At 32.0% G+C, this 23,717-nt stretch overlaps 1 protein-coding gene across 1 annotated transcript; it reads right to left on the reverse strand.

Annotated features, from left to right (window-relative positions):
• Positions 1-580: 580 nt before the first annotated feature.
• On the reverse strand, positions 581-4,178 carry LOC139893512 (probable sugar phosphate/phosphate translocator At3g11320). Its single transcript, XM_071876677.1, has 4 exons — positions 3,484-4,178; positions 2,692-2,795; positions 1,994-2,222; positions 581-1,007 (listed from the first exon to the last, which is right to left on the reverse strand). Exons 1-4 carry the CDS (start codon positions 3,937-3,939, stop codon positions 858-860), a joined length of 939 nt encoding a protein of 312 aa, XP_071732778.1. The 5' UTR covers positions 3,940-4,178; the 3' UTR covers positions 581-857.
• Positions 4,179-23,717: the final 19,539 nt, after the last annotated feature.

Here is a 23,717-nt window from a genome sequence, read left to right on the forward strand (position 1 = left end):
ACTTTTTGTGTAAACCTTGGTGCTGGTTTCAGTTAACTAGAAATTTTGGTTGAAATAGTTAATTGTGGGTTGCATTCTTAACATATATGGAGTATGGATAGTGCTTGAATGACTAGTGATTCTTATAAAGTATGCAGTACACAAGAATAAAAAAAAACGACCAAAGCCTTGAGTGAATATATCTATAAGAAGTTTAAATATATTTCCTAAGGATATCAATTCTACAATCATTAACTATAACCTCTAAACAGATGAAAATAAAGTTTTAGATTTAATGATATTGCCGTTACTCGTGTGAAGCTTTTTACCATTCTCAACCTTATGTTTCAGAGCAGAAAATATCAAAATCAATTTAGAGCGATGACAGCAGCAACATGCATAGACGCTAACCTACCTCAATTGGCTATGTTATAGTCGAAGTATAATAATGATCATTTGTTGATAAAATTAGGGTTTATGATTTTCAGGAAAAGGTGAAGGTGGTCATTTGTCCCTTTTTTTTTTTTAATCATAAAGTAAGCAGTACACAAGAATTTAAAAAATGACTGAAGCTTTGAATAATAAATATAAATAAATCTATAAGAAGTTTAAGCATGACATATTTTTTAGAGGGATCAATTCTACAATCATTTACTATATAAGCTCTAAACAGATGAAAAATAAAGGTTCAGTTTCGATTTTAATGCCGTTACACGTGTAAAGTGAAGCTTCACCATTTTCAACTCAAGGTTTCAGAGCAGAAAATATCAAAATTAATTTAGAGGGAATGGAGAAAATGATGACAGCCGCGGCAAACACATAAACCCTATCTTGCCTCAATTAGCTATGTTGAAATAGTAGTATGTATAATGATATGATCATTTGTTGCTACGCTTTTTGGCTTCACTATAAAGAATAACTCCAATAACTGTGAGTGTGTATCCAGCCATCCCAGTTACAGAAACTGGATTTCTAAATATTAGTATTGAAACGACCACTGCAACAGCCCCCTTTGCGTTCCCCAGCACCTGAAAATCAACCAGCTATTCATTACCACCAGTTTCGTCACACTAAATATTGCATATACTATTCCACTATTTAGTACATATGCATGTGGATGAAGAAAGTACCCATAAGACAAATGGTTCAAATATTTTAAATTTCCATTTATGACAAATGAATTGGCGGACCTGATGCATTAAAAAGGTGACTCAAAAGATATAACCAATAAGTGGCTAAGTGATACGGAGTACTTTTTATCAGGACTATTGCAAGGTTGCAAAAATCACTACTCGGCGAGTACTTGGTCTGGAATTTTTAGTACTCGGGCAGCTCGGGGAGTACTCTAAGTTTGACTTTGACCAACTGACCGATTTTCCTAGTAATCCCAAGTTCTGGCCGCGTTTTAACCAAGTTTGACCGAGTAATCCAAGTAATCGGGAGACTTTTTTTTTTTTTTTATCAGAGTACTCACCCAGTACTCCCGATTTTTGCAGTACTGGACTATTGCATTCATCATGCTTTTATGTTGCATACGTGTTCACGTTCATGTTATAGTTTCCAATTTTGTTCTATAAGTGGTCTAAGATTTTTCTTCGCAAGACATAATGAGTCTGGTGGGAACTTCATAAAAGTTAACGCTTTTTGTTTAATTAGTGTGGTAAACAAACAAAATAATAATCCTTAGGCCTAAGAATACAACTTTATATACAATGCTATTAACTCATTGGACTGATTCACACCTTGGTTGACCATTCTCATTATAATGCAATCAATACCATCAAAAAGTTATACATTAATACTCCGTATTAACTATCATGTATGTGATTGTAAATCTAAATTATCCACAGTAATTTCACAAAACCAAATGAAAGGTCGACTATCATGTATCAAGTTAAAATATAACTGTCATCTGAAACCCCATGTAATAATATAATAAGTAGTATTATAAGGAAGCATACATAAATTAAACAGAAGACAAATTAAGCACCTAGAAAGTAAACACAACGCGTACCTGAAGCGTAAGAGCACTGGTATGTTTTGTGACCAAAAAGTTGGTTAAGTTGACAAAGTATGCAAGTGCAGAGTTGAACAGTAACAACCAAACAATCCCAAAATCTTGTCTAGCAAGGGCTATAGTTATGCCAACAACATTTTCTTCCATGTATAGCGTTGCCGGAAGCAGAAGTACAACAGCAATAGGCGCCATGTACAAAAGAAGATTCATAGAATTCAACTTCTCCCTATTAATATTAATAATTAAATAAGTAATGCATGTTAGTTAAAAGAACATAATACATATTAAAGGTGGAAAGTGGGCGGGCTGGATAACAAGTCAAACAAGTAGTAGATGTTATAAATTAGAACCAGTTGGGTTAGGTTGGACCAGTCTACTAACACTTTCTGTACCCATTTTCTGAAATCAATGATTGATTAATGGGCTAAACTAAATACCATTAAATATTGTTAAAAATATCACTTTATCATTTTCTTAAGAAAGGGTGTATAAGTTTTAATGCATTTGAAAGCACTTTTAGTCACTTTAGATCCATCCAACCCATTTGACCCAATCCCTTTTTAGGTGAACCTTTTAGCTTAACTCATTATCAATCTGCTTAAATGTAAAAGGTCAAACTTTCCACCTTTAACAACAAATTCAATGCCTTTTCTTAGACTAAATCATGTAAATTATGAAAATAGATAATTCGTTACCCTTCAGAAGAAAGCAATATCCCCTGAACCACTGTTTTGAGTGCTCTTGCAGCAGTAGCACCAACACACATTATAAACCCGAATAGATGAAAACTCGGTTCACCCTAAGATGATGTCAAAAATGACATGTGAATAATCAGATTAAAAATTACTTTCACCATATAATATCAATTACACCAAAACAACCACTTGATAATATACAGACCCCATTTGAATCAAGATATACTCATATATACCCTTTATTCCACAATATAACTATCTACTTTGACTTTAACAAAGAATGTAAGTACATAATTGTTCGTGGAAAATTACACATAAAGCAATAACCAACCATTAAGTAGGGGAGATTCCATATTATCTTTATTCTAATAATTTCAAAATCAAAGCATCAAAGCTAAAATAGATCCAAGGGTCAATCTACCACCCCCTTTAATTTTCTACAATCAACAATAAGTTTTCAAGTTATAGTACAGTTTTTTAAAACCTAGAATGTGTATAAAAGAAACTACATGTAAAGTACTAATGACCATTAGGTAGGTAATAAATATTCCATGCAATCTTTATTCTTATGAGTTCGAAACCAAACTACCAAACCTAAAGCAGAATCAAAAGGTTAACTAAAATAACTAATCACCTCAACTAACCAACTCCCTCAGTATTTCATAATATCATCAAGATACAAATAACACATTCTAAAGTCGTTTATTTACGCAAACAAGTATCAACTCATAGCCTCAATTCATATACAAATATAAACAGCAATGATAAAATCAACAAGAAAGTGAATCATACCCCACTAGCAATAATAACACCAGTGACAACAGGAATAAGTGTAGCATAAGTAAGCCAAGCTTCCTTCTTCAACGTCATCAAATACGCGAAAACCGCAGTAAAAAACGGCGTCGTAGCACCAATAGCTTGATTAAATGAAACAGGTAAATACCTAAGAGATATATTACCACTAACAACAGAACCACAAAATATTAAACTCAATGCAGATATTTTTAAAAACTGAACCCTAGATCTAATAGTTTGCATTGGCACCATTTTTAACCATGCTATTGCAATGTAACTTAACAATGCACAAGCTGTCATATGACACATGGTTAAAAATATCGGGTACTTGAACCCGTAATTGCTTAACAAATACTTGTTCAGCAATAAAACCCCAATGTTTGATGAGTACCATGACGTCACTAACCCGATTGTGAAAAATCGGGTTGACGGTAGGGTTTTTATTGCCGACATTTATGTGAGATTGAAACTGACGTGGTTTAATGAAATTGATTTGGGGAAATTGATCGTTGTTGACTTAATTTTGGATTCAGGGCACTGATTTCATACGATCTGATTGAGATCTACGGAGCATTACGGAATTGATCTCAATCAGAAATGTGTGTGTACGGAAATGAAGTGTGTGTTTCGGGAAGACGACGGGCAACCGGAAATCGACAACCGACGATCGACGACCGGCGACGATTATGGTTTTGCAGAGAGAGGAGTTTGAGAAATTGTAATAGCTAAAGGTTATTTATAGTGTACTGAAGTGTAAATATTAATTGTTAGTAAGTAAATTTATATTCAAAGTACTTTGATAATTTAAAAGGCAATATTTGGTCCCTCGTGTTATAAATTCTTGTTTGCTGTGTGAATTTTTAATTATAGTTTGTCATGTTATGTTTAAGAAAAAAAAAATTCTAAAGATACTTCGTGGCTATCTTTAAAATTTTAAGACATGCATTTGAATGTTTGTACTATTCTAATAATCACCTCACTAACTTATTAATTCTTTTTACAAAATAAATTTTTTTTGCACAATTTTTTTTCTTCAAGATAGTGTTTAGAACTGTCATTAGAAAACTTATACGTTAAATATATATGCTAATAGACGAGAAGGTTATTTTAGTGGTTTGATTAAAAGTTAACGACAACTTCAGTTTTTGTATACATATAAACAAATATAAATATATATATATATATATATATATATATATATATATATATATATATATATATATATATATATATATATATATATATATATATATATGCATGATCAATGAGGAAGTAACCAATCGGGGGGAAGCGGGGGGAAATAAAATTTTGTTTTTTCGTTTTTTTGGAATTATTTTTTCAGGCATCAAGATCACACGAAAATATGAACATTTAAAAAAGACACTTCGTGATGAATGTTATTATTTAGGCGGAAAAACGATCGACAAAGATAACATTCAAGATAATATTGATCGTGAAGAATGTTAACGTTTTTTTCATGTTTTGTGAAGTACTTTTTGTCACAATTTAGCCCGATTTAGAGTTTAGGGTTTAGGGTTTAGTCCCAAAACACTAAACCCTAAACCCTAATCTCTAAACTGTTCGTGTTAAAAACTCAATCGAAATCCTAAATCTAAACCCTAAACCCTAAATTTATAAAGCCTAATATCTAAACCCTAATATATAAACCCTGATATCTAAAATCTCAAAATACGCTCGAAAAACACGATAACTGTTATATATTAATTCTTCGAACGTTTTTCCACCAAAATAAAAACATTTATCACAAGTGTCTTTATTAAATGTTCATATTTTCATCCAATCTATAATGTTCGTGAACAAAGATTTTTCAAAAAACGAAGGAAAAAAAAGAAAATTTTGCTTTCCCCCGCTTCCCCCGATTGGTTACTTCCTCCTTGATCATACCAAGATATATATATATATATATATATATATATATATATATATATATATATATATATATATATATATATTTGTAACTCATGACCATGTGTAACGACCAGTCAAAATCGCTATTGACGCGGTACGTTATTCATTGATTCCATAGTGAGATTTGGACCTCTACATGATACATTTTAATAAAAGTATTACATTCATTAAAATAAATGACTTTCTAAACATAGAAAGTTATAAACATGTGGGCGATTACTTAAGTATAAGTAAATCCCCGAAAATACATAAGTCTTTATCTTACAGGTTGACATCACAGTCAAATTATTTATTACACAACGTAGTTTTGTTTCGAATGCACTAAACTTTATACAAAGCATGAGAGACTCCGTGCAGGCAACAAGCACATCACAGCGGAAGCAGTCTAAGGACCTGAGAATAAAACATGCTAAAAAGGTCAACACAAATGTTGGTGAGTTATAGGTTTAATTGTTCGAGTAATAAGTATATAAAGATGGACCACAAGATTTCATCAAAAGTTTATCAATAGATTCTACGTAACAGAGCACACTGGTAACTAAACTTAACGCTATAATAATAATTACCCCTGTTGTTTTAATACACGCAAACCAATGTGTCGTAAACTCAAGTAACATACGTCCGTTAAAAGGCTAGCGCTCTAGCTCGGACGGGGATGTCATGCCCTATGGATCCATATACAATTACTCGCGCCCACCAGTCCACATCCTATGTATTGGCAGTTACTAGTTACCAAAGCTAAGGGATTTTCGGTTTAAACTCAGTGTAGAATTAAGTATGTACTTGTGTCCATTGCGTCTAAAATAAAGTGCATGAATTCTCAGCCCAAAAATATTTAAAGTGTTTAAAAAGGGATCTATAAACTCACTGTTCAATATTGAGATTCAATATTGTATGTAAATTGCGTAGACGTAATGGTAGTAGACGCCTGTACGGTTGGCCTTGGATTCACGAACAATACCCAATATTTTCTTAGCTATAATCCGTTTGAAAACCCGTAATTAGAACACCCGCGTATACACTCGATGTATTATTTTTCTCGTTTGATCTTAGAATAATAATAATAATAATAATAATAATAATAATAATAATAATAATAATAATAATAATAATAATAATAATAATAACAACAACACTAATAATAGAAGGTGATGGTGGTTTTGATTGATCAAGGTGATTGGTGATGAGGTTGATATATCCACAGGTAGTATCGGTATATATATAGGATATATATATCCTATTAAAGATAGAAGATAGTGAGAAATGGTTACATTAGAAAGAAGTCAATAAAACAATAGGAAATGAAATGATGAGTTATTTGGTGGAGGTGATGTGTGGTGAAGATGTTTGATGATAATGATATCCATATCTTGAATCAATATATTTACAGAAATATACTTCCTCCGAAGATTAAAATAAACAAACATAGTAATTTAACTTGTGACATACATAAAATCACGAGCCAAATAAGGATTTATAATAGAATAAGTAGGAATTAAATATCCAATAGCATGCATTCAAAAAAACAAAAAACAAATATAAGTGGGTTTGGTTTAAGAATGATTGAAAATGACACTTTCAAATCATAGTTATGTCGTTATATATAAGGTTTACATACTAATTAAAATATGCATTTGATTATGATAATATGGTAATGCATCACAACTAGACTAACTTAATGATATGGTTAGATATTTCACTAGTTAATAGATAGATACATAACAATAAGAGAATGAAAAATTATATTTAGGTGATAAATTAAATTTATTAATAGATACTCGTACTAGACAACAGAATTAAATGTCACGGAGTATGTTTTTACACGTCAAATATCATGACTTGTGAGTTTGAAAATTTTGCACTTATGACTTTATATGCGTGCATGTTCTACTCTTTGTTAACCTCGTTGTGACGACCCGGAAATTTCCGACCAAATTTAAACTTTAATCTTTATATTATTCTGACATGATAAGCAAAGTTTGTTAAGTTAAATCTCAAGAATTTTAAACTGTGTTCATACATTCATTATAACCTCGACCAAATTCCGACGATTCACGAACCGTTATATATAAATAGATGTGTATATGTATATATATATTATAACTTGAGAATATTAATAAAGTATTAAACGTATAATACTTTACACCAACGTATTTGTTTCAATATGATTTTTGACGAAATTAAAAAAAATATATTAAATGATTGAATTATCAGAAATATTGAATTATGATTACAAGTCTCTGTTGAGAGGTCCACTATGATTTGAGAAAATCTATTCCTCTTAACGATATTCAGAATAATTTGTAAAGCTATTTATAAATAAAAACAAAAAGTGACATTTACGAAAGTTAGACAAAAGTTAGTGGAGAATTGGTTTTCATAATATTCTATTAATCTATTTTCAAACGTACAAAGACGTTTTCAGTTTAAAAAGAATTTTATTATTAAAACTTATATAACTTTTATAAATATCTAGAATCACTTTTGACAACTCATTACTTAACCAGTATAATAAATATAACGATATTTATATTTTATTTCATTAAATATATATAACGATTTAAATTAATATTATATATATTTATACGCGTATTATACATACATGGTTTTTATACTTTTACTATACTTTAACTTTACCTTTACTTTACTTTTACTTTACTTTAACTTTAATAATTCACTTTAATAATTCATACTTTAATAATTCACTTTAATAATTCATACTTTAATAATTCACTTTAATAATTCATACTTTAATAATTCACTTTAATAATTCATACTTTAATAATTCACTTTAATAATTTATACTTTAATAATTCACTTTAATAATTCATACTTTAATAATTCACTTTAATAATTCAAAAATCTATTATAAATAGAATTCAATAGGTTTCATTATTTCATAGAAACTTGAAAATATATTTCTCTAAACTCTCTCAATCGATTTATATATATATATATATATATATATATATATATATATATATATATATATATATATATATATATATATATATATATATATATATATATATATTTGCTCTGTATTATTTCAAGATATTATTAGTATACATAAAATATTACGACGGAGTGATGTCCGAGTGATTTCAAAATAGTTTTTTTTGAATGAGTCGAAGCTAAGGAAATTATGGGTTATAGCTATGGAGGTGATGGGTATGGTTCATGGGTATGCTCGTGAGGTCAATCTAGTGTTTATCATCTCCGTTGCGTCTACGTACTTTCCTGCAATATTGAATCTCAATATTGATACGTTCGTGAATCCGAGGCCAACCTTGCACTTGTTAAATGACGTTATATGTATTTTTACTACGAAATACAGTATTGTGAGTTTCATTTGCTCCCTTTTATATATATTTTTGGGACTGAGAATACATGCGCTGTTTTTATAAATGTTTTACGAAATAGGCACAAGTACTAAAACTAATTCTACGTGGGTTTAAACCAGAAATATACCCTTAGCTTGGTAACATTAAACTACTTGTCTATGTACGGTAGGCGCGAATCCTAAAGATAGATCTATTGGGCCTGACAAACCCCATCCTGACTATGGGATGCTTTAGTACTTCGAGGTTATTTTAAACACACCTGATCTGGTGTACTTCAGAGGGTAAAACATGAACGTTAAGGCTTGTTACCGGGTGCCTACAACTTATAGAATACTTTTATACACTTGCGAGTGTACATATATTTATAAACGGAAATCTTGTGGTCTATTAATATATTGAAATGATTGTTATGATAAACCTATGAACTCACCAACCTTTTGGTTGACACTTTAAAGCATGTTTATTCTCAGGTATTAAAGAAATCTTTCGCTGTGCATTAGCTCATTTTAAGGATATTACTTGGAGTCATTCATGGCATATTTTGAAAGACGTTGCATTCGAGTCATTGAGTTCATTAAGATTATTATTAAGCCAATTATAGTTGGATGTATTATGAAATGGTGTGCATGCCGTCAACTTTCGTTGTAAAGAAAGTTTGTCTTTTAAAAACGAATGAAATGTTTGTAAAACGTATCATATAGAGGTCAAATACCTCGCGATGTAATCAACTATTGCGAATCGTTTATAATGTATATGAACGGGTCCTTTCAGTTGGTATCAGAGCGGTGGTCTTAGCGAACCAGGTCTGCATTAGTGTGTCTAACTGATAGTCATTATGATGCATTAGTGAGTCTGGACTTCGACCGTGTCTGCATGTCAAAAGTTTTGCTCATTATTTTTGTCGGAAATTACCTGCTTATCATTCTTAGTCTAGACACATCTTATTGCATTTATTGCATGAATAGTGTATAGACAAAATTCATATCTTAGCGTATCTGCTAATTCATATCTTAGCGTATCTGTTACTGTAAACTTTGCCTGACATATTCCGTAAATTCCTCCGTAATCTATGAAACCTTTTGCTCTATATAATTAGAATACCACCCGATAGCTGGAAAATCATTTCATATCAAAAAATTCTTTATTCAATCGTACGAAATGGAATTCGTCATTAGTTCAAGTCCCTCGAATTCCGAAATGGAATCCCACTCAAGTTCCGAAAGCAGTGTGACCGGAATGGATCAACCAATTAGTCATCATCTATTCTGGATGAATTGGGGATGGGTTCGTAGCCTCCTAAATCATTGGAGACAAGAAGAAGGTGATCTCTTCCATCCACCACATTGCCCTCTTGGCGAAGAACCTGAAGCACTTACCGGCGAACCTATCCGAAACACCATTTTCTCTCTTATTTCTAGAGTATCTCGTCACGATTACATACTACACCAAATTCTAGATTTTATTTATACGCTCGTCCGAACTGACAATCACCCCGGTGTAATAGAAGAAGTCAACGAGCTTCGCGCTCGGGTAGTGGCTTTGGAGAATATGGTGCAAAGGTTACAAACACCAGCAGCAGCACCAGCAGCATAAACAGTACCACCATCAGCAACACCAACAGTACCATCACCACTACCAACAACAACATCCACATCCCACACCGCAACATCACAATCTGTATCTCAAACATCAACGTCATACGCCCTGTAAATATCCAGGAATATCAACAACAACAAACGATGAAGTATTAATTCATAAACTTCATTGAAGAGATATCTCTGCGGCAGTTATGTAATCTCCAAAATCTTAGAGATTATTTAATTCTGACCGTAAATCGGATGAGTGAATGGAGATGGTAGAGTAGAAACTTTGATCGAAAATAGTGTACGATTTACAAGCTAGAATTGTTTTACCAACAACATCAACAGGACCGTAGCATCATCAACACAGTCAGTGCCGTCAGTATCGTCAGAATCAACAGCACCTGTAACATCACAAACTCTGTCAGTTCAAGAATCATTGTGGACATCATTATGAATCAACAACAAATATATTGTATCAACGAGTTATGAAGTATTAACTCATTTCCAATCGAAAGATTTATATGTATATTTTATATGTATAAATTTTTAAACCATAATAAATCTTCCCGTACTAAGCTATTTTGTGTGAATCTTAACTACTCAGTTAATTCATATTACAAATATGCAATGATGTACGTCCTTCGTCCGCAACTTAACCATCGTTAATTACAATCTCTGTCTCAATTCAATAAAAATTCAATTAATAATAAATCAAGTGTATTATTCGAATATATGTTTGATTTTACACTTTCATCATCGATGTACTCGAAACTTTTCAAATAACATCATTCGTACCTTGCGAAGTTCACAAGAATTTCACGAAAACCAACAAATAACAAAGTAATGATTCATAATTTCAATATTATTGAAGAAATACTTATGCAATTTATAAAGTTTTAGGGATTACTCAATTCTAGTTCCAACCATAAAACAAATGAGTTTAATTTAATATTAACTCATTAAATCTATATTACATCTAAAGAAAATATACACATATATTTTCATAAAGACTGTAATAAACTTCTTTTTGTACAAAATATTAATTGTGAAATTTTTTTTAACGGGTAGGTAATACCCGAGAGATATATAAATTCACAATTAATATATTACATTTTTCGAAACTGATTCAGCAATCATCAACTATACTCCCTACTTTCACAACAATATCCATTCTTTCATATAAATCAAAACAATCATACTCATTCAAATTCAATTACATATTCTGATTTTGAAATCGCATAATTCAATTCGAAATATAACCAGTATCATTACTCTTAGATTCCTATATCTTTCAAAGCTATACTTTGACTTCAAAACTGTGTTAGAACATCATATGTATTAACGGTTACAATATGTGCTCAAACCCTTCAAAATTCCTGAAGACACTTCAACTAAGGAACAATCGAGATGATGATCCAACCACATGTTACCCACAGTTATACACCTGAAAAAAAAAACTCTCAAAACCCAAGTCATAGTTCGACACGTATCCGTGTTAGACCCTTTGGCATTTACTAGCTAAAATAACTTTTCAATTCCGTTTCAAAATAGACATTTTTGTCACAGCTCCAGCAAGTCAACTTCGACTTCTCAATCAAAACAGTCTTATTATAACCTCGATAGATACGTTGCCCTTTCGCCAACGTTACCGGGGAATCGTTTATATTCACCACATTAGCAATAAACTTACCAACAACTTCACTGATCTTTGACTTTTCAAAAAAAAAAAATTATTATAATTATCGAAACCCTATCATATACTCATTCGTACCTTATAACAAGAATTGTCATACCAATTATTGAGAATCAGCAATCAGTATTTTGAAACCTCGCAGCATGTCTACATCAACAATTACATATACACACAACGTCTACCTCCAAGACTTACATTCTTTGAATGAGAACTTTCTGAAAAACACCCTAAATTGCGAACCAGTTCTCGAAATTTTGAAAAAATGCTGATGAAGCAGCAAAAACTGTAAACGACCTTAACAGTAAAAAGTTGGATGATAAAGGATAGTATATTGGCAAAGCTCAGAAAAAGAGAAGCTTTGGAACTGGAAAACGGATTGAGCAAAGTATGAAGGAGGCTGTGGACAAATCACAAAGGCTGAACCTGCCTTCAAAGAATCCAAATGATTCAGTACTTGCTGAAGTCATTAACGAATACCTTGCTCCTGACTCTAAACCCCTGCGGACAATATCCTTCATCATCCTCTGATATTAGACATTCAAAGATATCATCGTATCTTTCATTATAAATATCATCCATACTTCTGAAGATATTTTTATAATTATTCTTATCTGAAATCATTTACCTCTTCGCGCTATCTGTATTATATCATAAAAGAAACTATTTTAGTTTCTAAATTCTGAAACATTCGAGTTTAAAATAGGAATATTCTTGAAGAAGTGTTGGGAGCTGAAGCATGAGTTAGTATAATATAATGACACTTGATCAACGTGATTATATTACAGTAATTCATTCTGAGTTTCTAAATGGAACATGATGATTCACAGATCATAACGTCATCATGTGCTATGTTACACGACTCTTGTATTCTCTTTGATCTCTAAATATCAAGAAAATATTTCTTGATGATTCGGCCTTTTCCGAGGTATTCTGGTAATTTGACAAGTCAAGATCGTGCCATTACAATTTCCTTCCTAGAACATTAACAATGTTCATTCAAAATTTATATCTGCGAATTCTGGACCATTACAAGCGGTGCTTAATCGCAAGAAGAAGAAACGAAAGGACAAAGCTTCGAACTAGAAATGGGAGTATAAATCATAGCAAATAGAAGATAGCATTAACTGTGGATGACAATGATTATAGAAGAAGCAAGGACTTTGAAATATAAGGGAAGATATAAAACTCAACAACAACCCAGAAATCACAAACCGTATATATCAATGCATATAGCAATATAAAGACACGGGAGAACTAAAAACACTATAAAACCAAGAGTATAGTAGAAGTAAATAGATTCTTCTGGAGGTAGATAAAAAAGAAGAACGACAGATATGAACGTGAGGAGTATATCGAGAATCAGCACTGGATGAAGCATATTGATGAATAATTTTAAAGTAAGAATTGAGGGAGAAAGAATAGAAGGTGTGAATTAAAAGGAAACGAAGGAGGTGGATTTATAGTGAAATATCCGACAGAAAAATCGAGATGAATCATCGCATTAAATCGAAGAGGATCATAATTTCCTTAATCACCGAAGAATCAAATCCTATTGATAATGCTAAAAACGAACATATATTTCATAGCATTATTCCTCAAGAAAGACAAGCTTTTAGTTGCAATTGTTCTATTTACAAGTGATATTCGTTTAAATAATAAAAGGTGAAGACAAAAGACAGATTCGACGAATTGAAGACGCAAACGACCAAAAAGCTCAAAAGAACAAAAGACAATCAAAAAGGTTCCAATTATTGATAAGAAACGTCTCAAAATCACAAGAGTACAAGATTCAAAACGCAAAGTACAAGATATTAAATTGTACGCGAGGACGTTCGAAAATCCGGAACCGGGACCAGAGTCAATTCTTAACGCTCGACGCAACGGACTAAAAATTACAAGTTAACTATATATATAAATATAATATAATATATAATTAATTATATTAATTATATATATATTATATATATATATTTAAAACCGTCGGCAGCAGGAAACTCCAAGGGTGTAAACTGTAAATACCTCTCCGCGACTCGCGGAGTTTTAAGGGTATTTTGCCGCGAGTCGCGGAGCCCCAAAATTCACTTCTGGCTATAAAGCCAACCGAATTCTGATCGAATTTTACATCTTATTTTCTCAATCTCTCTCAATATATACGTAATATATTTATATTTATAATTTATATTTTAATTTTAATTATAATTCTAATAATAAGGTTATGTTAGCGAATGTTGTAAGGGTGTAAGTCGAAATTCTGTCCGTGTAACGCTACGCTATTTTTAATCATTGTAAGTTATGTTCAACCTTTTTACATTAATGTCTCGTAGCTAAGTTATTATTATGCTTGTTTAAAACGAAGTAATCATGATGTTGGGCTAATTACTAAAATTGGGTAATTGAGCTTTGTACCATAATTGGGGTTTGGACAAAAGAACGACACTTGTGGAAACTAGACTATGGGCTATTAATGGGCTTTATATTTGTTTAACTAAATGAAAGTTTGTTAATGTTAATATAAAGATTTACAATTGGGCGTCCCTATAAATTACCATATACACTCGATCGGACACGATGGGCGGGGTATTTATATGTACGAATAATCGTTCATTTAACCGGACACGGGAATGGATTAATAGCCACTAGAATAATTAAAACAGGGGTGAAATTACATTCAAGGGTAATTGGTGTAATTGTTAACAAAGTAGTAAAACCTTGGTTTACACGCAGTCGATAACCTGGTGTATTCATTAAACAAAGTATTAAAACCTTGTTACAATTCGAATCCCCAATTAGTTGGAATATTTATCTTCGGGTATAATAATAATTTGACAAGGACACTTGCAATTTATATTTATGACTGATGGACTGTTATGGACAAAAACCAGACGGACATATTGAATAATCCAGGACAAAGGACAATTAACCCATGGGCATAAAACTAAAATCAACACGTCAAACATCATGATTACGGAAGTTTAAATAAGCATAATTCTTTTATTTCATATTTAATTTCCTTTATTTTATATTTAATTGCACTTCTAATTATCGCACTTTTATTTATTGTTATTTTATCGCACTTTTATTTATCGTACTTTTTAATTATCGCAATTTAATTTTATCGCACTTTTATTATTCGCAATTTCATTATCGTTATTTACTTTACGCTTTAATTTAAGTCTTGTATTTTATATTTTACATTAGGTTTTAACTGCGACTAAAGTTTTAAAATCGACAAACCGGTCATTAAACGGTAAAAACCCCCTTTATAATAATAATATTACTTATATATATATATTTGTATTTTTATAAAAGTAAACTAATATAGCGTTGAGCTTTGTTTAAAGATTTCCCTGTGGAACGAACCGGACTTACTAAAAACTACACTACTGTACGATTAGGTACACTGCCTATAAGTGTTGTAGCAAGGTTTAAGTATATCCATTCTATAAATAAATAAATATCTTGTGTAAAATTGTATCGTATTTAATAGTATTTCCTGCTAAAATTATAAACTATTTTATATACTACCCCGCTGCACATCAAGTATTTTTGGCGCCGCTGCCGGGGAACTATCTTAAAAGCCGGAAGCGCAACGCTAATATAAAAAAAAAAAAAAAAAAAAAAATTTTAGTTACTTTTATTAAAAATTCGCTCTTGTAAAAATACGTTTTAATTATTCAAAAATATAAAAAGAAAAACAAAAATATTAGTATTTTTAAGATTTTGTAAATATTTAAGTTTTATAAGTTTCTTTATTTCTATTTTAGTTTATAAAAATATAAGTTTTATTTTAAAATCGTTTATTTAAATTAAAAACAGAAAACAGAAAATAATAAAAAAAAAAAAAAAAATAAATAAAGAAAACGCGTAAAAACAAAACCTGTCAACTGAATTCCTGAACCCCGCGACTCGCGGGGTTTTCCTCTTTATTTGCCGCGACTCGCGGAGGCCTTCTGACACACGGACAAAAACCCTAATCACGGGTTATTTTTAATTATTATTATTATTAAAACCTAATTATTATTATTATTATTATTAATTTTAATTTTACTTTTACTTTTTATTTAATTTGTTATATTTAGTATAAATAAGTTTATTAAAATTGTAAAATTAATAGTTTTATTAAATAAATAATATAAAAATAATATTGTACTTTTTACAACTTTTTGTATATTTTTATATTTTGTACCTTTTTAATCGTTGTAGCGTAATATTTATATTTTTAGCTCATATTTAATTTTAAATTTAGTATTTGCTATAGTTATTTTTACTCCTATATTTTTAGGCTTTGCCGTAGAATTCCTTAAGTGCTTTTTCTTTAGACTAAGATTTAGGTGCTTTAGAATTTTGCGACGCCTTTTTAAGTTTTAGTTTCTTTTTAAGTTATTTCCATTTGGGATTTAGTTTTTCCTGTAAGCTTTAATATTTTTAGACCTTTTACTATGTATCAATTATCATTCCAATTAGTAATTTCAATTTGCGATTATAATTTTAAGTTAGTTATAGTAATAAGGTTAAATTAGTTAAGTATTTTTAAGTTTTTATAAGTTTCTTTTATTTTTCCGTCACCTTTTATTTTTCAACCATTTTTTTTTCGACATTTTTCGACGCGCACTCTTCTTCTCTCTTATTTCTCGCTATTCTAGTTTTAGGACTTAGAATTTTTTCTACTTCTTATCTAAATTTCTTAAAATTACGAAAATTTATTTTGAGTGGTTAAATTGATAGACATCAAAATTTTCTGGTTCGTAGTAATAGTTGGATTTGTACGTGGACCGGGTTATTGGAGCCAAACAGTCCTCAATTATATTGAGACCAAACGAATCCTGCCCCTCTGCTGCATCTTTTGGCTATTCGAAACGTGGGCAAAATCAGAAAAGTCTATTGATTGGATAACTTATTATAATTTTTCTTTCCTTTTTAAAAACTAATAGGATATTCAGTGAATGCACCGAGCAAAACGTTCACCACCTTTCATACGTTCACCACCTGTAACTCGATCAAGACATCTAGCAAATATTGTCGCCGTTGATTTTTCTTTAGAATCGTCATCTAGTCGAACAAGAACTCCAACTCAAATTTCCGATAATCCATCTTTTGAACCCGACTTCACAATTAAGAACCCGGAGCATATTCAAGGACAATTCCAAGATCCTGAACCACTAATTATTCCTCCTGAACCACAAACCGTTAAATCAGAATCCTCTAGTGATTCGTATTCAACAAATTCAATTATGGAAGTAACGGAACCTCTAAGTATGGAAGATCGAATGAGAGCCACACGCACGGGCCAAGGTCACGCCATTATTAAGCCAGAAGTTAATGCGTCAGATTATGAAATCAAAGGACAAATTCTACACATGGTAACTAACCAATGCCAATTCAGTGGTGCACCGAATGAAGATCCTAACGAACACCTTCGTACGTTTAAAAGAATTTGTACACTATTCAAAATCCGAGAAGTGGAAGATGAGCAGATCTATCTCATGTTGTTTCCCTGGACTTTAAAGGGAGAAGCCAAAGATTGGTTAGAATCGTTACCTGAAGGGGCGATTGACACATGGGATGTTTTAGTTGAAAAATTTCTTAAACAATTCTTTCCGGCATCTAAAGCCGTGAGACTTCAAGGAGAAATTTTTACGTTCGCGCAAAAGCCAAATGAAACATTATATGAGGCGTGGACAAGATTCGGAAGGATGTTGAGAGGATGTCCTCAACACGGATTAGATACTTTTCAAATAGTACAAATCTTCTATAAAGGCGTAGACATCGCCACACGAAAAGACATCGACATAACCGCTGGTGGATCCATTATGAAGAAAACCGCAACTGAAGCTTACAAAATTATTGATAATACAGCCTCCCACTCGCATGAGTGGCACCAAGAAAAAGATATTTTTCGTTCATCTAAAGTGGCTAGAGCCGATTCTAGCCATGACTTTGATTCCGTTTCCGCAAAAATAGATGCTTTCGAAAGACGAATGGAAAAGATGAATAAAGATATTCACGCAATACGAATCAGTTGTGAGCAATGCGGTGGACCACACTTATTGAAAGATTGTCACATTGAACCAACGATGGAACAACGAGAGAATGTTTCCTATATGAACCAAAGGCCGGAAAATAATTATCAAAATAATTATCAACCGCCAAGGCTAAACTTAAATCGAGATCAAAACATTCTTTACAATCCAAAAGGACCCGAAAATAACTGGTATAACCAACAAGGTCCGAATAACCAACCGACTCAAAACAACACTTTCAATCAACAAAGACCTAGCTTGTATAAACCACCACAACAACCCGAAGAGAAAAAGCCAAATCTAGAAGAAATGATGGCAAAGCTGATTGAATCTCAAACACAATTCATTACATCTCAAACCCAAACGAACGAGAGATTTGATCAGTCATTAAGAACTCAACAAGCTTCCATTTTGAATCTAGAAAAACACGTAGGTACTCTTGCTAGCATGATGAGTGAGAGGGAACAAGGAAAGCTACCGAGTAATACTGAAGTAAATCCTCGGAATGAGAATGTTAATATGGTTTCAACGAATTCTGAAAAACCAGCACCAGAAGATGGGAAGGTTTTAGATGAGAGTAACAATGAAGAAGTTACACCACCACCACCCGAGTATGTAAAGCCAATGGTGGCACCATACAAACCACCCATCCCGTTTCCAAGAAAAGGAGTTGAGTATGAGCAAGTGATAGGTAATAAAGATTGTGATACCTCTGGAAAGAAGAAGAAGAAAAAGAATAAGAAAGTGCAAGAAACAAAAGCCGTAAAAGTAAACCCGGTGAAGACAGTTCCACCAAAACCTCCTCCTAGGATAGGTGATCCGGGTGAATTTATTGTTCCTTGTCTACTTAGTGATTGTGTCATGTATGATGCACTAGCAGATTTAGGTGCAAGTGTGAGTGTTATGCCTCTTTCCTTATATAAGAGATTAGGTGTAGGTGAGTTAACTCCAACGGATATGAGTGTTCGACTCTTTGATCAAACCATTAAGCACCCAGTTGGAACTGCTGACAACCTACCCATTCAAGTAGGCAATTTAACGTTTCTAGTCGAATTCATTGTCATAGACATAGAAGAAGACCCAAACATTCCTCTAATTTTAGGTCGACCATTCTTAGCGTCCACCAGAGCGTTCTTTGATGTAGGAAACGGTAGAATGACACTTAAGAGTGGTGACAAATTGATCACCTTTATGATTCGAAAGTCTAAATCTCCACCAACCAAAACCGTTGAACCAACAAAAACGATTGGTAATAACCATGTTGTTTTACCAACTCCAACGGCAGTGCTTAACAATAATAAAACGCCTAAGTGTGGGGAAAATGAAGTAACACCTAATGATGACTTGATAATAAAGAACCCCGTTGTTGATACGAAATTAAATGACCCCGTTATTAACAGTTCAATGAAGAAACTTTTTAAACGGGCTATCGATGCTAGAAGTAAGGGGAACTTTAAGTTATGTAACCGGTTAGTATCCAATCTGTCGCCTAAAGAAAAGGCGAAACTAGTTGAATTTTGGGATATTACGGAAGAAGCCGGGCACTGGCTTAAAGAAAAAGTCACAGATACGCAAGTTGATTATGGACCAAGAGAAATTGACGATAAAGTTAATCACAATTTCAACACCACAGCTACCTAAGTGTGGGGAGATTCGAATGTTCTAAAAAGATAATGCTGTTTGGAGTTAGTTGTTCTGTTCTCGTGTAGTTCCGAGAATGGAATCCGATTGGTCTTTTCCGCTAGCAGACACTAAAGAACTAGTTTTCTCCCCCCATTCTGATTTTTGTTTTGTAGGTTTTATATAAAATTAATATGTTTTTTTTTAATTTAAGTTTTGTGTGAATTTTAAAAACAAAATTTACTTTATTACATTAAGTTTAAAAAAATGATTTCTAAAATTCGTCGTGAGTTAAAGACTAGGTCGTTGAGCCGAAATTGCTTTACCCGAGGGCGGGGCGACAAATTTTGTTATCATTATTTTTAATTTTATTGATTTAAAGTATGCCAAAAATATTATACTTTATAAATTTTTGAAAAGTGGGGTTATAAACCAAACTTCAAAAATATATATATATATATATATGTTTGTATTTTATCTTATGTACAAAACAGGGTAAAACAACGCACTTTCAAAGACTGTCATGAAGTTCAGCAAAAGCTACTGATTTTGACAAGACGCAAAAAAAAAAATCAAATGTGAAATAACAATATGTTTGCAAACTCGGTATTTTTAATCACTTTTCTACGCTAATCACCCTCATGAATTTAAATTATAGTCTGATTTCATGCAAATGAGGGCATTGCATGATCTCAAGTGTGGGGAAGGGTTATAAATTCTCTCGGGTTTGCACTTAGTTTATTTGCCAAATTTTGTGAAAATTTGAAAAATTTTCAATTAAATGAATTAAAATCATGTTTATACACATTTATGAACGATAAAACTAGGTTTTAACACCGAAATTATTGTTACCTCGGAAAGGACATAAATTGAGAAACAAACTAAAATGTTAAAATTCATTTAAAATGGAATAGAGGACGATAAAAAGAAAAATAAAAAGCCAAGTGTGGGAAAATTTACCAAATTATTTTAAACATATGTCACATATATCTGTAACAAATAACTGAAAATACTTTTGCTTTGGACTAAACTAAACTGTTTTACCCGATGAAAGAAAAGAAGAGATGGATCTACACGATGAATCAATTCCATCATTAAAAGGAAGTAAAGTCTTCCGAAAAAGACACGCGCTTCTTGATTTAGGTCATGAAGTTGTCGTTCAGACCAGCTGTAGGTTGACGAAAAATCTAGAAAAGTCATCACTAAAATCAGCAGGAAATCCACGGACCTCAGCATTAAACAGGGTCGCCAAGTGGTCAGATTTATCCTAACCATGAGAAGGATTTATCTCGTACAATGGGGGGGCACCATGCAAATTAGCTGGATAAGACTAATGAATCAGATCCCCAGAAAGGATAATCTCCTTAAAGATTAAAAATCAGCTTTTAAGACTGATATTACTCAATCCTAGAGATTGACCTTAAAGATTGAGAATTACAAACTCATGGAATTCAATGATATCTAAACTCGAGCTTAAACGAGAAAATATTTTGATCAAAATTATAAACCGATTTGTTTTCTGAAAACCCTATTTTCAATGCGTTCATTACCATTGAACGTAAAATCCTAGGAATTCACCTGGAATTCATTAGGTCACCTGAACTAAATCGGGTGTCAACCGTAAGAACGGTGGTTGCATAACATGGTCAAAGACAGAACCTTGTGCCAGACCGAAAAATCATAGGATGAGCTTTACTATTGCTCCTACCAAGGATAGTAATTGCGTCCGACACGTTATAGACCATAATCAAAAGCATGTCACGGGACATTGCCTTAAACAGTTGCTTGTTCAACGCTTTCCTTTACAACCGGACGGTAGTTTGCCGAAAGGTAATATACGGAACAAGTAAACTGGACGTGTTGCTTTCCAAATACAAGGTTAGCAAGTGGGTGACACAAAACCGCAAGTTTTGAGCTAAAATTTTCAAATCTGAAACCCACAAAACCCACAAAAATATTTTGCAAACACCGGTAAAGGGTTATCCCGAAAAACTTATCTAGGGTAAAAACTAGATTTCAAAAGATCAAATGTTTTCATAAAGATCCAATTTCCTTAATGGATCTAAATTTTTATAGTCATGTGGGACTGTAAACCATATCGTTACTACCATTGTTTATACCGCCATATAGAAATCACTGATGTACAAAGTGTGAAGAATAAAGAAGTGATTCTAGTATTTCAAGACAATATTGCTTGAGGACAAGCAACGTTCAAGTGTGGGAATATTTGATAATGCTAAAAACGAACATATATTTCATAGCATTATTCCTCAAGAAAGACAAGCTTTTAGTTGCAATTGTTCTATTTACAAGTGATATTCGTTTAAATAATAAAAGGTGAAGACAAAAGACAGATTCGACGAATTGAAGACGCAAACGACCAAAAAGCTCAAAAGAACAAAAGACAATCAAAAAGGTTCCAATTATTGATAAGAAACGTCTCAAAATCACAAGAGTACAAGATTCAAAACGCAAAGTACAAGATATTAAATTGTACGCGAGGACGTTCGAAAATCCGGAACCGGGACCAGAGTCAATTCTTAACGCTCGACGCAACGGACTAAAAATTACAAGTTAACTATATATATAAATATAATATAATATATAATTAATTATATTAATTATATATATATTATATATATATATTTAAAACCGTCGGCAGCAGGAAACTCCAAGGGTGTAAACTGTAAATACCTCTCCGCGACTCGAGGAGTTTTAAGGGTATTTTGCCGCGAGTCGCGGAGCCCCAAAATTCACTTCTGGCTATAAAGCCAACCGAATTCTGATCGAATTTTACATCTTATTTTCTCAATCTCTCTCAATATATACGTAATATATTTATATTTATAATTTATATTTTAATTTTAATTATAATTCTAATAATAAGGTTATGTTAGCGAATGTTGTAAGGGTGTAAGTCGAAATTCTGTCCGTGTAACGCTACGCTATTTTTAATCATTGTAAGTTATGTTCAACCTTTTTACATTAATGTCTCGTAGCTAAGTTATTATTATGCTTGTTTAAAACGAAGTAATCATGATGTTGGGCTAATTACTAAAATTGGGTAATTGAGCTTTGTACCATAATTGGGGTTTGGACAAAAGAACGACACTTGTGGAAACTAGACTATGGGCTATTAATGGGCTTTATATTTGTTTAACTAAATGAAAGTTTGTTAATGTTAATATAAAGATTTACAATTGGGCGTCCCTATAAATTACCATATACACTCGATCGGACACGATGGGCGGGGTATTTATATGTACGAATAATCGTTCATTTAACCGGACACGGGAATGGATTAATAGCCACTAGAATAATTAAAACAGGGGTGAAATTACATTCAAGGGTAATTGGTGTAATTGTTAACAAAGTAGTAAAACCTTGGTTTACACGCAGTCGATAACCTGGTGTATTCATTAAACAAAGTATTAAAACCTTGTTACAATTCGAATCCCCAATTAGTTGGAATATTTATCTTCGGGTATAATAATAATTTGACAAGGACACTTGCAATTTATATTTATGACTGATGGACTGTTATGGACAAAAACCAGACGGACATATTGAATAATCCAGGACAAAGGACAATTAACCCATGGGCATAAAACTAAAATCAACACGTCAAACATCATGATTACGGAAGTTTAAATAAGCATAATTCTTTTATTTCATATTTAATTTCCTTTATTTTATATTTAATTGCACTTCTAATTATCGCACTTTTATTTATTGTTATTTTATCGCACTTTTATTTATCGTACTTTTTAATTATCGCAATTTAATTTTATCGCACTTTTATTATTCGCAATTTCATTATCGTTATTTACTTTACGCTTTAATTTAAGTCTTGTATTTTATATTTTACATTAGGTTTTAACTGCGACTAAAGTTTTAAAATCGACAAACCGGTCATTAAACGGTAAAAACCCCCTTTATAATAATAATATTACTTATATATATATATTTGTATTTTTATAAAAGTAAACTAATATAGCGTTGAGCTTTGTTTAAAGATTTCCCTGTGGAACGAACCGGACTT

The sequence above is a fragment of the Rutidosis leptorrhynchoides genome, chromosome 2 (assembly GCF_046630445.1).
Source record: "Rutidosis leptorrhynchoides isolate AG116_Rl617_1_P2 chromosome 2, CSIRO_AGI_Rlap_v1, whole genome shotgun sequence".
Lineage (NCBI taxonomy): Eukaryota > Viridiplantae > Streptophyta > Magnoliopsida > Asterales > Asteraceae > Rutidosis > Rutidosis leptorrhynchoides.